Source organism: Sapajus apella, unplaced genomic scaffold (genome assembly GCF_009761245.1).
Source record: "Sapajus apella isolate SASKATOON/1434 unplaced genomic scaffold, GSC_monkey_1.0 scaffold22, whole genome shotgun sequence".
Classification (NCBI taxonomy): Eukaryota; Metazoa; Chordata; class Mammalia; order Primates; family Cebidae; genus Sapajus; species Sapajus apella.
This window is the reverse complement of record NW_022436962.1, coordinates 14,275,842-14,291,892: the sequence shown is the minus strand read 5'-3', so window position 1 is coordinate 14,291,892 and position 16,051 is coordinate 14,275,842. Positions and strand designations below refer to the sequence as shown.

At 40.2% G+C, this 16,051-nt stretch overlaps 1 protein-coding gene across 3 annotated transcripts in view; it reads left to right on the top strand.

Annotated features, from left to right (window-relative positions):
- The window catches only part of KCNH1 (potassium voltage-gated channel subfamily H member 1), a 455,549-nt gene that overhangs the window by 41,037 nt on the left and 398,461 nt on the right, over positions 1 to 16,051 (top strand). For all 3 annotated transcript variants that reach the window (XR_004272203.1, XM_032289132.1, XM_032289131.1), the window contains exons 4-5: positions 344 to 472; positions 6,680 to 6,798. Coding sequence is in view for 2 of the 3 variants with exons in the window: in XM_032289132.1 (XP_032145023.1) it covers positions 344 to 472; positions 6,680 to 6,798 (248 nt within the window). In the remaining variant the exon portion in view is untranslated. The remainder of the gene's footprint in view (positions 1 to 343; positions 473 to 6,679; positions 6,799 to 16,051) is intronic.

The following is a 16,051-nucleotide window of genomic DNA, read 5'->3' as shown; positions in this document are numbered from 1 at the left end:
CTGTCCACTATGTGGTCTAAGGTAAGTCTGTAGGTCTTTGTACCTAAGTTTCTTCCATAAAATCAGCTGGGGTTTTCAACCTATTTCCTAATTGTTTTACAAGAGTTAAGAGATCTGCATTTAGAAAATTATTTAAACAGGAGAAACCTCTTGCTGAATAGTCACTGTGAAAGTTTTATTCTAGCAAGAAGAGAAATTTGGGTGTGATAACCCAGCACCTGAGGGAATAAGACCATTTACAAAATGAATTAATATTTGTACCTATTCACTCTCAAGTCTTTGCTTCCACAGCCCCTCAAATGAGAATGCAAATTATTGACCAACCTTTTGATATTCCTTTCAGGGACACCTGTGTGGTTCTTTGTGAAAATTGCTCCAATTCGAAATGAACAGGATAAAGTGGTTTTATTTCTTTGCACTTTCAGTGACATAACAGCTTTCAAACAGCCAATTGAGGATGACTCATGTAAAGGTTTGTAATTCTGACTTGTACAAATACATTTATGCCTTTTTTTTGTCTTTAGTGTGGCTCTTATTTCAGAGAATTTGAGGTTGTGAGGGCAATCTCTTCACAAACCTCAAGATTCAAACTTTAATTTGTATAGAGCAAAGTACTGTGTCATTCTGGAATGTATGGGGGGAGGAGAAGGGGAGAAAAACCACCTTGTTTAGGAAAGCATTTGAATCAATTTCACACCTTTAATAATTAGCCCTTTCCATTATTAGTTAGGCAGGAGAAGATAGTTTGGCAACTCTAGTATCATCGGAATCCTTTTAAGTTTTCACATAACAAATGTCAGTCATACAAATGGGACAGTCCATGGCTACATTCATCTGCTTTATATATAAACATTCTTAGATTTGACTGAAATCTAGTGCTTCAAGATTGTTAAAGCAGGCTTTAGTGCATCTCTGCATCTGTGATTAAGTCAGTGGCTGGTTAATTCATTTGGAACATGACATTAATGAAGCCAGGGTCCTGAGTAACATTTCTATATGGGTCATTTAATCAGCGGTGTGATCACAGACTTTAGCGCTCGCTTCAGCCATATCATATGCATGCGTTGTGAGCATAACATGGGGGACCCAGAAAAGGAGATGGCTCAAGATTTCTGGAACAACTATATCCCTGGAGAGGTCCAGCTTATCAGGATATATAGAAGGTGGCATGTTAGTCCCAGAGGTTTGGGATTAGGGGGTGACATAGCACCTCTTTCGCATCTCTTGTTCATAGCTTACATTCAAGATAACCAAGAGGCTGGGAGCTTTTTCATGTTGCAGTGCTACCTGGCTCTGTGGTTGATTTTTCAGCTCTGCTGGAGAACTCTGCTCCTTGTGGTTTTCTGAGATGTAGCAAAGAGATGAGAGTGGGGTCCAGGGGAGAGTCAAACTGAGATACATTATTTTTGATGTGACAAAATTTTTGTTGTTAAATGAGCATTGCAGGAGGAAATAAAAAGCATTCTATGGATGCTCTCTCAAGGGCTGTGTCCTGTGAGGGTATTTAAAATCCTGGCACATTTAGACACTCACATTTATGGAGCTCAGAGCACAGTACTGTTTATACCAGTGCATCCTATTTTTTAAAACTGTGTGATAGTTCAATAAATCAATTTCAGCCTGCCTTTTGGTTTTAAGACTGCAGGAGATGCAAAGTCTCTCAACCAGTGTGTCAGTCACCTAAAGTCTCTCTTTTCCCAATTTCTAGTTTCTAATTTGGAGATTTCTCAGTGCAGTAGATATTTTGTGGTAGTGGGTTCACTCATGATTAAATATCATCATGTTACTATATAGAAAGGTCAGTTGCTTTTTTAACTTAATAAACTCATAAGTAATATTTTGAAGACAATTGAATATTTTGACACTTGTTTTTGCAAGTTTTCCCTTAAAAACTTAATATATGTGATTTGATTGAATCAAAATGTTTTGTTTTTATTACCCCTGGAACATTCGTAGGTGATGTGCTGGTATTATTCAGAAGGAAAAGCATACCTAACAAAATGCTCCTTACCTGCTACGTAGGTGTCTGCATTTGATGCTCACAAAACCTGAAAGGGGATAAATCAGATGACGTAGTGAGACTTACGTAGGTTTATTTTCCAGGAATAAAATACTCCACTTCATTTAACCTGGCTCAATGATGCATTTTCTTGCTGAGAAGAGTTTTGGTACATAGACATACATACTTACAGACACTCATGAGGACAAACACACACATTTACTCTGTTTCTTCTCAGCCAAGGAGACCAGATATTAATTCTTTTTGTCAGTGAAATAAATAGGAGTAACTTGTGGCTTGATTCACAAAAATTTGCCACACACACATGTTAGCCCTCGATGTAGGGATCCTGCTAGTGGACCATGCTTAATGTTTCCTCAAAGACTTGGCTTTATAAGCCTATACATTTCAAATGCCATGACAGATACGTTCAGATCTTCCCACTTGCCAGATCATCACGCCCCTGGCCCACTGTGGTTTGGTGGTCTGCTTAGGACAAGTCAAACTTTATATCAGTGTGTTTGTGATGGAAGCACATGATAGTTTCTCTAGGCCTTGTTATTTTAAGCCTATAAACTATAGTTTTGGCTCTAGGGATCAAATCTGGATCCTAGAAAATGTGCTGCCATGTGGCTGGATTATTCTCCTGGCTTGACGTTTCTTCTTGGATGTGCTCTCAGCAGCTTGTTTCCAGCAGGCCAGCTGGGTTTTCAGTACAGCACCTCAGTCACTATTAAGAGTCTTAAGAGTCTTGCTGACTTAGGGCTTGTTTAGAGTTGTCTTTGGAGATGGAAAGGAAATGTGAATAATCTAAATCCCCGGAAAATTTTTGGATAATTGCTCTTTGGCATAGCCCCATGGGATGTTTTCCCACCACCATATTAGCCTTTTAAATCAGTTGTGCTCCAATTGTCTTTAAAATTACTTTGTTTTCTCAGATCATGTAGTACCTAATTTTGGGACTTGGCGGTGAGGTGGGTGCATCCTGCTAATGATGCAAGAAGCCAGTTTGTGCCCCAAATTTTCCCACTAACCACCCACAAAGGGTCCAACACATGGGATAATTGACAGAAGCCCATTTCAGGATCTGACACAAAGTAACTTCTCTTCTACCCAGAGCCTCAGGCGCAGGGGATGGGTCCTGGAAGTGCTTCCAGAGCCACCTCTGTCATTTGTTGTACCAGTTCTCTCCATCCTTTTTATGAGCTAGGTAGGCCTCTGACTTCCTCATCTTCACTTTGCTCTCTGTCTTTTGACAGTAATTCTGTTACTCTCTGATAAATAGTGCCCACGAATGGCATGGAGCAGGGAATGAAAGTTAAGCTACGTTTGCTGTTTGCTGACAGCTCTGGGGTGTGTGTACGTGTGTATGTGTATGTGTGTGTGTGTGTGTGTGTGTGTCTGAATGAGGGAGTAGGCAGGAATTCCGGCCTAAAATGAGAATCTGTGATGCTCCAGTGATTTCATGTGTTTCTTATCTCTTGCTTTTTCTTTTGTTATAGATAATTGGGAGTAGGCTGTGCGGTATGTTTCTGTTGCATTCTCTCTTCTGAGCCAGGAGGGCTGGACAAATGAGTAGAGAATTAGAGTATAAAGCTCAGAATTTTCTCTCTTTACATTGCTCACCAAAGGATGAGTCAATCTTCTTGTTTCCTCTATTATCCCACCAACAAATCTCATATTAAAGGAGCAAATTCATTTTCAAAGATTCACATGTTTACTTCTAAATTCAGAGTTAAACTTGAGCCAAATACAGACAACAAAAGGAATGAAAAATTTAGAACAGATTTCTAAGAGCCACAGATTTAGAATATTGAAGGATGAAGGCTCTGGCAAATTGTTGTAATTGTTGACCCTTCCCCATGTGTCTCCATGTTGGACATGGGAGAAATAGTAATAGACATAAGTCACAGGCCCCACCCCCCCTTCAATGTTAACATTTTATGTCTCTGCCCTTGGGTTGATGGGAAAGCGATGATTTAGTGACTGCTACTTGAAGAGGCCATTTTAGATTTTTGGTTATTTGTACATTGGTAAGGGAAAGATTGTGGTAGGAGACCTGAGGATGCTTAGGCAGTGGTCCACGCTGACTCTCCATGCTGTACCCTATGTCCACTATTCTCCGCTGGATGTTTGGATTATGCTCTTAGCTCCTCTGAATTTCTTTCTTTTTTCTTTTTTGGATACGAAGTTTCCCTCTGTCGCTCTGGCTGGAGTACAGTGGTGTGATCTCGGCTCACTGCAACCTCCGCCTCCTGGGTTCGAGCGATTCTCCGGCCTCGGCCTCCTGAGTAGCTGGGATTACAGTAGTGCACCACCATGCCTGGAAATTTTTGTGCTTTTAGAGATGGGGTTTCACCACGTTGGTCAGGCTAGTCTTGCAGTCCTGACTTTGTGATCCACCCGCCTCAGCCTCCCAAAGTGCTGGGATTACAGGCGTGAGCCACCGCGCCCAGCCACTTCTGAATTTCTGAGTCTGTATCTCAGGACAAGGCTGGCCTCTGTCTTTTTTGGTATCCCTGGACTGATTCTCAGAGGAGTTGGAATTCTAACTCATCCCAGCACCATCTCTTCTGGTCTAAAAAAGAAAGATTCAGGCTCATTGGTGGCTCAGCCAAGTTGACACCCACCAGCCATTGTGGAGTCAAGACAGGAGAAAAGCCGGCCTTTCTGACAGTGGAGAAAAGACTCAGTAAACACCTTTCAGCTGATTGCTAGATCGTGTACTGTGTTCCCCTTTCTCTCTATTACCTTCCTCTTCTCCTTCTGCCCACTTCCCCTCTCATTTTCCTGATCATGTTATGCTTTCAGTTTTCTCATGGCATCCACAGTCCTGCTATGCCCAAATTGCTGGTGACATTTGTGACAGAGCTGCAAGAATCCTGGGCCAGGGGTTTCTTCATTTGAGCTCAATTCAGTGTTGAACTTCCAATTGGGATATAATTGGGGGAGTGGATACAAGAATGCCTGGGAAAAGAGAGGAACAGAAATATCCCTTGAAACCGAAGAGCGTTTGTGAAATGGGCTGCTTATCCTTTGGGATATTGCTTTATATCTATTGGAAACCCAGACAGAAGTAGGGTGATGAGAGGAAAAACATATTTGTTCTTTATGTGTCCAATACACCTATTGTATACACCTGTTGGGTGCCTGGCCTCATGCTGGGTGCTGGAATAGACACTAGGAAATGCCTGTGATAGAGCCTCTGAGTCTACTTGGGAGAAGGGATAGATGGGTAAGCAAATAAAACAGTAAAGCACCATCAATGATCTAATATATGCCCACCTAAATTAAGTGGGGGTTCACCACAGGGAGCAGATAAGCCTGCTAGGGGTAGGCCAGTATCTGGAAAAGGCTTTCTTAAAGGATGATGGTATGTTCATTGACATTGGGGGGGATGTCAAAACCCCTGCAGAGTCCATGCTGTCCCCTCCTGTGAACATTAGTGGGACCCCCACAGTCAAACCACTATGTGTCTTTTCAAGCCAACCCCAGCAGTTCTACATTTCTGCTCCATGGCATCAGGGTGGATGAAAGCACTACTGGTTTTTTATTAAAGCCTGGCACTTCTGGAATGAGATAAAAAAAGAGCGATTTGCTATTCTTATGATATTGACAAAATTTATCCAGTTTATGATTCTCAAATGTTGTATAGAAAAATAAAACATGGACATGCTTCTGCTTAACGCCATTGTCCTCTGGATTCTAAGTCTACCTTGAAAAGTTGCTCCAGGGTAAAATTTGACGATGAGATTTCTACTGGAAGGTGCTGAATGCTTCTAAACTCTAAAAGATATAAAGTAATAAATTCATCTAGTCCTGCTTTTAGCTGTCATGTAAAAATAGTTGCATGCTCTGTTTATTTGCTGTATATCCCATGTCTGGGTTTTTGGAGCTCCTAAAACCCAAGCCTGGTCTTGAGAATCCTGACAGGACTTCAAGGTTCTCATGGGGCAACTGCCATGGTCATAACCTTGATGCAGATGGATTGTTGGGTGTTGGAATGGACAGTTGTTTTTGGGGGCATTTAAAAGGTGTCAAGATCATTCAGACATTTTCGATTCTCAGTAAACACCTGTCACCAACTGTCTGTCTCCCATCTCAAAGCAGACTAAAATCTGCCACTGCTTTCCCCTACCTACCCAGGGGTTGAAATCATTTCTTATTCTCCTGGTCTTGGAGAAGGTAATGCATAGAATGGCCATTTGACTAGCTTGTCCATTTAAAGTCCAAAACCAGCTGTTTCTGCAAGATCAGATAGTGGGGAGACTGGGAACAGCCTGAGCCAAGTTACCAAGTCAGAGAAACATCTCAATTACCTGGTATTATCTTGTGAAGAAGGCTTGGGTCAGAGTGGAGATATCGGTGTTCTAGACTCTTTCTGATTGTCCAGGCACTCTGTGTCTTAGTCTCCCTGTTTGTAAAGTGGTACTAAAACCTGCCCTACCAACTTCACAAAGTATGATTAGGATGAAGTGAAAGTGCAGGGGAAAAGCAAATTGCCACATACAAGGTGCTTTTCTGAACAGTGGGTTTTGCTTGCAGGGATGCAGAGTGACTTGTGGGAGCTCAGGAGGGCATCGCGGGTGTCTGTTTCTGGCAGCATAACTTGTAATGTGAATGTCTGTGTACCTTTGGGATGTGGTTGACCCTGTCTTTTCACTCTTCCACTTGCTTCAGGCTGGGGAAAGTTTGCTCGGCTGACAAGAGCACTGACAAGCAGCAGGGGTGTCCTGCAGCAGCTGGCTCCGAGCGTGCAAAAAGGCGAGAATGTCCACAAGCACTCCCGCCTGGCAGAGGTAAGGGCAAGGGGTTAGCTCATCTTAGCCCAAGGGGGCACATGGGCTGAGGAAATGGCAGAAAACTAGTGTGCTATCATGGAGAGGACCTTCAGAACCCACAGATGCCTGTCTTGGCTGGGCTTACACACTACCATGCATGACATTGGGTAAGTGACCTAACTCCTTTGAGCTTTATGCTTTCTCGTGTGCAAAAGCAGGCTGGAAGAGCTCTGTTCCAGCTTGCTTGAGATTAAAAGTGTCAAATCACTTTTTTGAGGAGCTAGAAGTGCTTCATGTACATGCAGGAGTTTTTAAACAATTGTGTTGTTAGAGCAATACATACTGTTACAGGCAAAGAAGATACAGGAAGTGAAAAGAAAGTAAAAATTATCTGCAATCCCAACAACCACAAGGCATTTTACACTTTTTTGGTGTGTGCATTTAACTCGTTTCTTTGTAGATATCCTATTTCCTAAACACTAAGAAATTCATTTTTTTACATGTTAATTGTTATGAAATTGAGATACATCTAAGAATAGTGTTATATTAAATGTGATTATGTTGCCTTTTCTTCACTTTATAATCATGAACATTTTAACATGTTAATAAATATATGTAAAATTATTATTATTTTGATAATCTTTGTAGTAAGGAAAATTTGACATTATTCTTTTTGCTGGGACAAGTGAGAGGTTGGGAAGCCTTGACAAGGTTTCTTATTAGGCTTAATGCACCCAACTTATCAGTATCTGCTTTGATGGTACCTGGTCTTTATTTTTTTAACTATACCTGAGTGGGACCAGTTAGAAGCATTATACCTTCTAGACTCCAAACCTCCTTCTTACCAAAGATGGTAAGTAAACTGTCCCATTGCCTGTAGATGGCTTGTCAGTCTTTGATCCATGTTTGGATGGTGGGACCTTTTCTACCCTGCTCCAGGGTTCCACACTCCTAGTGGAGACACAACCAGCATGATGCAGCTCACAAAGAATGTTCTGAGTATGTGCAGTGTCAAATGAGTTAACTACAGAAGGTCTCCTTGTAGTAACCAGAAGCTTTTGTCAACAGTGGAGGTGGGAAGCATTCATTTGTACCATTTTAGAGAAAGAGAGATATTTGGATGATGGTAGCATCATTTTTTGTCATGATGTGGGCTTGGCTTATGATAGAAAGAATACTAAAGGAGACCTTTCAACTCACAGCCTGTGCTTTCTCTGATGCTTCTTATGGTTAATAGAAAAACCTCCTCTCCCACCTCTTTCCCCCTTGCTCACTCTTATTCGGCACACTGGCCTTTTTGCTGTTCCTTGTATACACCATGCTTAATGGTAAGTCTTTTCCCAAATGTCATTTTCTCTGTGTAGCTAACTGTATCAGTCAGCGTTCTACCAGAGAAACAGAGCCAGTAGGATACTTAATATTAAGAGATTTATTGCAAGGAATTGGCGTATGTGATTGTGGTGGTTGGTTACTTGTGTCCAAAATTCACAGGGCAGGTTGGCATACTGGAGACCCTTGGGAGGAGCTGATGCCAAAGTTCACAAGCAAATTCCTTTGTCCTTAGGGAAACTCAGTTCTGCTTCTAAGGTCTTTCAACTGACTGGATGAGACCTATTCGTATTACAGGGGATTATATCTTTTCCTGAAAGTTGACTGATTATAGACGTTCATCACATCTACAAAATACTTTTACAGCAACACTTCGTGTTGGCTTAAATACCTGGGTACTAGCCAAGTTGATAGGTAGAACTATTACAGTTCACCCTTGTCAACTTGATACCCATACACATTTTCATAATCCATACTTAATCTCCAGATAAGTCAATAAGAAAATTATACTTCCATCTAACATGATACAATGATTCTATGTACTATGGAAAATATGCTAGCCTTTGCATCCCAAAAGGATGCAAAGTCCTTGGTGATATTCATTTTCCTTCTTCCTCTCCTGTAATTCGAATACTGTGAGATAAAATTAACTATTATTAATACATTTATGTTGTGTGATAAGATGATAAGGGATGAAAATAATGGTATTTTTAATATATACATATATATATTCATACCAAATTAAGAAAAAATTACAATTTCTAGTCCTCTTTTTAATCTGATCTATGCTTTCTTCTGCTTGATACCTTCTAATGTACTATACAGTTTACTTAGTGTGTTTATTCAGTGATAAATCTCAATCACTTAGAACAGTGTCTGGCACATAGTAAGTACTCAGTATTAATTTTTTTTTAATTGGTGAATTGAATGAAAGAAAGGAAACAATGTTAATGAGTTTTAATCTACCTGCCTGGCATAAGTAGTTGCTCATTGCCAATATAAGGCAAACATTTGGGTCTCATCTCAGGGTCTACTAAGTTATAGTCAGCCTGGCTAGAGGCTTATCGATTTTTATTGATCTTTTCAAAGAACGAGCTTTTGGTTTTGTTGATTTTTTTCTATTGATTTTTTTGCTTTCAATTTCATTGCTTTCTGCTCCAGCTTTTGTTCTTTCCTTCTGCTTACTTTGGATTAATTTGCTTTTCTTTTTTAGTTTCCTAAAGCAGAGGCTTATTGATTTTTGATTTTTTTCTTTTCTAGTATATATATTTAATGTTAGAAATTTCCCTCTAAACACTGCTTTTGCTGCATGCCACAAATTTTAATTTGCATTCTCTTTTTCATTTAGTTAAAATATGTTTTATTTTCTTTTGAGAGAGATTCTTTGGCCTATTATTATTTAGAAGTGTGTTGTATAGTCTCCAAGTAGTTTTGGATTTTCTAGCTGTTTTCTCTAACTGATTTCTAGTTTAATTCCATTGTGGCCCGAGAGCAGATGTTGTATGATTTCTATTCTTTTGTTAAGGCATGTTTAGTGGCCCAGAATGTGGTCTGTCCTGGTGAATGTTCCATGTGACCTCTAGAGAATGTGTATTCTGCTATTGTTGTTATAGACGAAGTAGTCTATACATGTATCCAGTTGATTGATGGTGTTATTGAGTTCAACTATGTCCTTCCTGATTTTCTGCCTGCTAGATCTGTCCATATCTGATAGAGAGGTATTGATGTCTTTAACCATAATAATGAATTCACCTATTTTTCCTTGCAGTTGTATCAGTTTTTGCCTCACATTTTTTGATGCTCTATTGTTAGATGTGTACACGTTAAAGATTATGTCTTTTTTGAGAAGTGACTCTTTTATCATTATAATGCGCCTCTTTATCTCTGATAACTTTTCTTGCTTTGAAGTCTGCTCTGTCTGAAATTAATACAGCTACTCCTGCTCCTGCTTTCTTTTGATTCCTATTAGTATGATATATCTTTCTCCATCTCTTTACTTTTTAATTGATATACGTCTTCATATTTAAAGTGACTTTTGTAGATGACATATAGTTGGGTCTTGTTTTTTCATCCAGTCTGACAGTCTGTATCTTTTAATTTGTATATTTAGGCCACTGAAGTTTAAAGTGATTATTGATATAGTTGGATGAATATCTCTGGTATTTTTTGCTATTTTCTTTTCATTGTCCTTTTTCTTCTTATTTTGTCTTCCTTTTTCCACCTGTTTTGTTTTTAATTGAGCATTTTATGTGATTCAATTTTTTCTCCTTTCTTGGCAGCATATCAATTATACTTCTTTAAAAAATTTTTTTTTAGTGGTTGCTCTAGAGTTTGCAAAATACATTTACAACGAATCCAAGCCCCTTTTAAATAATGCTATACTAAATACCTTACAATAGGATGATATTCCTAATTCCTCTCATTCCTTGTATCATTGCTTTAACTCATTTCGTGTATACATAACACACACACACATATATATGCATGCACAATCGAATACATGTTGCTATTTTTTGACTAAACTATCATTGGTTAGCTTAAAAACAAGTAAAGCAAAAGCTTCATTTTACCTTCACTTACTCCTTCTCTGATGCTCTTTCTTTCTTTATGTACCTCTCAGTGTCTGACCTATACCATTTTCACTCCCTCTGAAGGACTTTTTTTTTGACATTTCTTACAAGGCAGGTCTACTGGCAACAAATTCACTCAATTTTTGTCTGAGAAAGTCTATTTTTCCTTCTTTTTTTTTTTCCGTTTTCAGAGATGGAGTCTCCCTATCCAGGCTGGAGTGTAGTAGCATGATCTTGGCTCACTGCAATCTCTGCCTCCTTGGTTCAAAGGATTCCACTGCTTCAGCCTCTTGAGTAGCTGAGATTACAGCTGCACACCACCCCACCTGGTTAATTTTTGTATTTTAAGTAGAGATGAGGTTTCACCATGTTGGCCAGGCTGGTCTCGAACTCTTGACCTCAGGTGAGCCTCTCGCCTTGGCCTCCCAAAGTGCTGAGATTATAGGTATGAGCCATTGTGCCTGGCCTTTTCCTTTACTTTTGAAGGATAATTTCACTGGGTACAGAATTCTAGATTGGTGATTTTTTTTTTCCTCTCAACTCTTAAATATCTCACTCTACTTTCTTCTTGCTTGCATGGTTTCTAAGAACTTGGATGTACAGTTGACCCTTGAACAATGTGGGTTTGACCTGTGTTAGTCCACTAATATGTGGATTGTTTTTCAGTAAGTATATTGAAAATTTTTTGGAGATTTACAATGACTTGAAAAACATGGAGACCAACTGCATAGCCTAGAAATATTGAAAAAATTAGGTATCTCATGAATACACAAAATATGTGTAGATACTAGTCTTTTATTATTACCATAAAATATACACAAATCTATTATAAAAAGTTAAAATTTATAAAAACTTATGCACATAAACACAGAACACTTACAATGTAAAGATGAAGTATTAAATAGTAACTGCATAACATCAACTAAAATACATACTTTACTACTGTAATAATTTTATAGCCACTGCCTGTTGTTCTTGCTGTGGGCTCAAGTGTTATGAGTATCCACTTAAATGTTGTGATGTTAACCATCTCCTCCTGAACGGTTCTGCTCTCTAGTAAATTTTATATAGCAGTAAAAAGTAATCTCTCAAGGCTCTCAACCTTGAGATGAGATCTCTAGCATATTTTTGTAATCGTGTTTAGTAGGGTACCATAAACCTTGGTAACACTAGGGAACCCATACGAAGTGGCACTAGTTACAAGAAAAAGTTGGATTGCTCCGTGTATCATAGATTGAGGTCTGCAGCTGCGGTTGCCTGCCATTTCACACAGACTACATTGTAAACAGACGATATAAATTTATGGTATTGATAAATACAGTATATTACTGTGAATGTATTTTCTCTTCCTTATGGTTTTGTTAATAACATTTTGTTTTCTGTAACTTTATTGTAAGAATACAGTATGTAATACAAAATAACATACAAAAGATGTGTTAATTGACTTTATATTATTGGTAAGGCTTCTGGTCAATAGTTGGCTATTAGTAAATTTTGGGAGTCAAAAGTTATATGTAGATTTGACTGTGTGGGGGCATTGGTGCTCCTAAATCCTGCTTTGTTCAAGGGTCAACTATAATTCTTATCTTTCCTTTTTTATAGGCTAGGTGATTTTTTTTCCCCCTCTGATTTCTTTTTCTTTTCTTTTTTCCTTGAGATGGAGTCTTGATATGTCCTCCAGGCTGGAGTATAATGGCACACTCTTGGCTCACTGCAGCATCCACCTCCTGGGTTCAAGCAATTCTCCTGCCTCAGCCTCCCATAGCTGGGATTACAGGCACCTGTCACCATGTCTGGCTTATTTTTGTATTTTTAGTAGAGATGGGGTTTTGCCACTTTGGCCAAGCTGGTCTCCAACTCCTGACCTCAAGTAATCTGCCTGCCCTGGGCTCCCAAAGTGCTGGGATTACAGGTGTGAGCCACCACACCTGGCCTCCCCTCTGATTTTTTAATGAAATTTTTTGGTTATCTTAGATATTCTACAGTTTGAATAGGATGTGACTGGATTTGTTTGTTTGTTTTTGTGGTATTTATCTGAGTTGGTGTTCTCTGTACCTCTGTGATCTGAGGTTTGGTGGGTGATATTAATTTGGGAAAATTCTCTGATTATTGCTTTGAATATTTCTTCTTTGTTTTCCTTCTGGTATTCTCATTGTGTGTATGTTATACCTTTTGTAGTTGTCCCACAATTCTTAAATATTCTGTTCTGTTCTCTAAAATGTTTTAGGGAACATTTTATCGTGTTCTCTAAAATGATAAAATAGGCTATTTTACCACTTACTACCATAAATATCAACAAATCTATTATAAAAAGTTAAAATTTATCAAAACTTATCCACATAAGCATAGAACACTTATAAAGATGCAATATTAAATCATAACTGCATAACATTAACTGTAGTATATACTGTACTACTGTAATAATTTTGTAGCCACAATTTTTTTTTTGCAGTCTTTTTGTTCTCTTTGCTTTTCAGTTTTGGAGGTCTCTGTTGACTTGTTCTCAAGCACAGATCCTTTCCTCAGCTGTGTTCAGTGTACTGATGAATCCATCAAAGACATTCTTTATTTCGATTACAGTGTTTCCTATCTCCAGCATTTTGTTTTGGTTCTTTCTTAGAGTTTTTCATCTCTCTGCTTACATTGCCTATCCATTTTGCGTATTGTCCTCTTTTACCTATTAGAACCCTCAACAAATAAATCATACTTGTGCATAAATTCCCAGTCTGATAATTCCAACTGATGCTTACTCTGTCTCTTCAAACTGTGTTTTTGCCTTTCAACATGCCTTGTGACTTTTTGTTGAAAGCCAGCTGTCATGTGCTAGGTAAATAAGCCATTTAGTAATGTGATGGTAAGGTGGAGGTGTGAGGGAGGAATGTTCTATAGTTCTGTAATTAGGTCTCAGTTTTTAGTGAGCCGGTGCCTCTGGGCTATGAATTTCACAAGTGCTTTTCATTCCTCTCCTCACCCCTTGGCAGGGACAGAGTGGCTACAGCTGGCTGGAGATGGGTAGTCCTTTCCTCCAATCAGTTAGTTAGGCTTTGGTTAAATAGTTTCTCCTGAGGTCAGGCCTTGTTAAGAAGAACAGAATGCTCTGGTGTATTTAAGAATGGTTCCCTTTCTCCTCCCGCTGCCAGAAGCACAAGGGGATTTTTCTTCCGACTTCACTGTGAGAAACTGGACGGCTCCTGGAGGTAAAATTCACAAAGTGTAAGGGACGTCCTACAGATGGATGAACAGGTCCTCCCTGGAGTTTTTAACTCTCAGACTTGTCCACATAACTTACAGCAAATTTTCAGTTACAGTTTAGGTTTTCCTATCCAGTACTGGCTCCTGTGGAGGTTTCTGTTCATGCATATCTGCTCTGGCCCGTTGTGATTCTGTTTATTCACCTGACTTTTCAGCTTTGGAGGTATCATTTTGCCCTGAACACTCACTTTTCTAATAGATTTAAGAAGAGTTGTTGGTGGGTGCGGTGGCTCATGCCTGTAATCCCAGCACTTTGGGAGGCCGAGGCAGGCAGAACATGAGGTCAGGAATTTGAGACCAACCTGGCTAGTATGGTGAAATCCCTTCTCTACTAAAAATTCAAAAATTAGCTGGGCGTGGTGGGGCACCCCTATAGTCCCAGCTGGTCAGGAGGCTGAGGCAGAAGAATTGCTTGAACCTGGGCAGCAGAGGTTGCAGTGAGCTGAGATCATGCCACTGCACTCCAGCCTGAGTGACAGAGCGAGACTCCATCTCAAAAAAAAAAAAAAAAGTTGCTGATTTTTCATGTTGTTGAGCTTTTTACTTTATTATTAGGAGACGGTGATGACTTCTAAGGTGCTTACATGATGTATTGGAAACTGGGAGTTGGTGGAAGCTCTAAACAGAGAAAAATGTGTTCCCCATCCATAGCCCATAGCTGATATTTCGACCTGTTTTCTCAGTGATCAAATGGACACTGAATAAGAGTATGGAGACCTCAGTGAAGCCTCTCCCACCGCCAGGAAAAAATTGATGCAAAGCACAGGTGGACGGAGGATAGCAATTTTGCATTTGAATAGATTGCACATGTTGTTTTCAAAGCCAGTTTATTTCCTTGTTAGGCTGTTCCTCTCTCCTGAGCTCAATCTGGCCTTAGTTCTTACTGTAGAACTCATATCTCCTTTCTGGGCTGATTCAGGAAAAGAAGGAAGCAAATACTGTATACCAGATTCTGTGCTGCCTGTCTCCTCCTATAATCCTCTAAACATGGAGAGGTTTTACAGAGGAGGAAACAGAGGCATAGGGAAGCTCACTGACTTGTTTGAGGTCACCTGGTGGTACGTGGTGGACTCTGGAACAAGAACCAGGTTCACCTGACTCTGAGCCCAGCCTGTCTCTCATTTGGGGCAATTCCTTCTGGGCATTGTCTCTTCTTCCCTAGCCCTCTGCTACTGCTTATACCAGGGCTACCAGGCTTTCCGGCTGTAGAGTGGGTAGGGGATGCTGAAATCTCCCCCTTCTCAGCATAGGAAACCCCGTTAATCTCTTATCTTAAAAATACCTGATGTCAGTGCATAAGTTAGGCTGGAGGAGCTTTGTCACAGGTTGGATTCTCTGAGATGCAGACATTGAGCTAACACCTGTGAAAGAAAATGGGGAGGAAGCAGCACGGGGCAGGGGGGTAACTATCAGGCCACAGTGCAGATCTACAGAGGCTTTGCTAGCCTGAGAGGAAGGTCACCAGCAAAGATTACCAGCTAGGGAACTCCCATTTAGGGCAAAAATGGCCAGGCCCTTAGCCACCTTCGATGCTCACTGGCAGCTCAGCTTTCTGTCCCTTAGGAACTAGCAGCTGGAGGCTGTCAGCTAACTGTAGTCCCTGCAGCTGGGCAGAGAATCCTTCTTAAAAGGGGATCTGAGGGACACATTTCTGAGATTTTTGCTGCCGTAACTCCTGGTGCCTTTATAAGGAGGAAAGTCTTAGTCTGTAAGAGAGAGCAGCAGTCCTTCTCAGCAGGATTTGCTGTGTGGCTTCCATGCAGGAGTGACTCTGCTGGGTTTGGTCTGCCTGGCCCCTCTCTCCATGGGATTACTGCGGGGGAAAATGTGGAAGGGACATCATCTTTCCCCATCACATCTCTGGAACCTTCCCCATGAGGAAGCCAGATCAAGATGTAATCTGAGATATGCAATGGTGGTGGCTGGAGCACTGGCATGACCATGTGGGCGTGTCATGGAGGGTGGATATTACAGCCCAAAGCTCATGATACTCACCATCTCATTATAAGTAGAATTAGATGATACATCTGGTAAATGCTACATGTCTATTCTGCAGTTTTCCCCTCAGTTACAGGAATAGGGTGCTGAAACAGCATTAAAGGTTGTAAGCTATTTGGCAG